This window comes from Cariama cristata, unplaced genomic scaffold (assembly GCF_000690535.1).
Source record: "Cariama cristata isolate BGI_N322 unplaced genomic scaffold, ASM69053v1 scaffold13826, whole genome shotgun sequence".
Classification (NCBI taxonomy): domain Eukaryota; kingdom Metazoa; phylum Chordata; class Aves; order Cariamiformes; family Cariamidae; genus Cariama; species Cariama cristata.
This window is the reverse complement of record NW_009620475.1, coordinates 18,990-20,365: the sequence shown is the minus strand read 5'-3', so window position 1 is coordinate 20,365 and position 1,376 is coordinate 18,990. Positions and strand designations below refer to the sequence as shown.

At 33.1% G+C, this 1,376-nt stretch overlaps 1 protein-coding gene across 1 annotated transcript in view; it reads left to right on the top strand.

Moving 5' to 3' along the window:
• Window positions 1-977: 977 nt before the first annotated feature.
• The window catches only part of LOC104162809 (ankyrin repeat and SAM domain-containing protein 6-like), an 11,578-nt gene continuing 11,179 nt past the window's right edge, over window positions 978-1,376 (top strand). The window contains exon 1 of the mRNA XM_009701630.1: window positions 978-1,155. Within this exon, the coding sequence (XP_009699932.1) occupies window positions 978-1,155 (178 nt within the window). The remainder of the gene's footprint in view (window positions 1,156-1,376) is intronic.

Genomic DNA, 1,376 nt, shown 5'->3' with positions numbered 1-1,376 from the left:
CTTCCATTAACTAGAAAAGTTCCATTTATGCCATAGCACAGAAGCAAAATGGTAGTTAGGCAGGAACCGTTGTCATTCTCCCATCTTACCTTGTTACCCAGCTCAACCTTTTTCTTATATTTTTCTTGTAGCAACCTGACTGACAAAAGGTATTTTAAGTTAAGTTAAACTCTGAATTCAGGAATCCAGAAGAAAAATCACCTAAGACTTCTTTTTAGATCATATAATGCAAACATCGAAATGTGTGAAGTGATATGTAGATTGAGGAATTTAAGAGATGAGGTACATTAATTTGTTTGGGAGAAGACTGATACACATACATGTATATTCTTATTCCTCATTTTAATTTGTCTATTTTCCTCTTTTTCATGCCTCCAAATGTATTAAATATTTGCAAAATATTTAATAAATTTGAATCATTTGACTCATGTTATGTAATAACAAGTTTAAGGGTTGACTGGAAACTTTCATTCCTGTGCAGCAAGGGGTTTAAACGCACCCAAAACTTAGTTTATTCTTGCTACGTATTTCTGGTTAATCCAGCATGAAGTGCTACTTTAGATTAGCATCTGATATACTTTGAAAAACTTTAATTGAGGCTTTATTTATTTAATTAAATATCTGAATAAAAAAGACCTGTTTTCAGAGTCAAAATAATTTCAGCTTTTATAAAAAGAATAATTATAATGCTTGTATATAGTATTGCTTTATAAGAAATCTTTCTTATTCCAAAATTACAGGCTTAATAAATGTATTTTTCTTGATGAATTTGAAAGGACAGACTCTCACCTGGGATAGATCAGTATTGCTCCGATTATTTCAATAACAGTCAAACAGAAGCTTCTAGTTGTGACTACATGCTCTGCAGAAATGACATGCAACTTAAGTAATAATGAAGTATCATATGTAGGTAAACGCTTTGTTTGTTTGTTTTTTAACTGAAATGATTGTATCATTAACTACAGCAAAAACTGGAGATGAACAAAAGACCTCCATCTGGGACTTCATCTACATCTAAAAGCACATCACCAACTCTCACACCTTCCCCATCACCCTCCCCGTCTCCTAAGGTTCACAACGCAGAGTCCTCTCTCTCTTCTTCTCACAGACAGGCCAAGAGCAATGGTTCCAGCAGTGGTACTATTACAGAAGATGGTGAGTAGATCATTGTAATTATAGGAGATTCATTCATTAAGAGCACTTAATACGCATGCTTATATTAATCATACACACAGTATTCATTATTAAGAGCGCTTAATACACACACGTTCATTCATTCATTGTTTAAAACTATAACTGTACTGGATTAGTGTGTATCTACATGAGAGTGAGAACATTTTCTTTTTAGAAAAAATATTGTGGTGTTTCTTACTGCC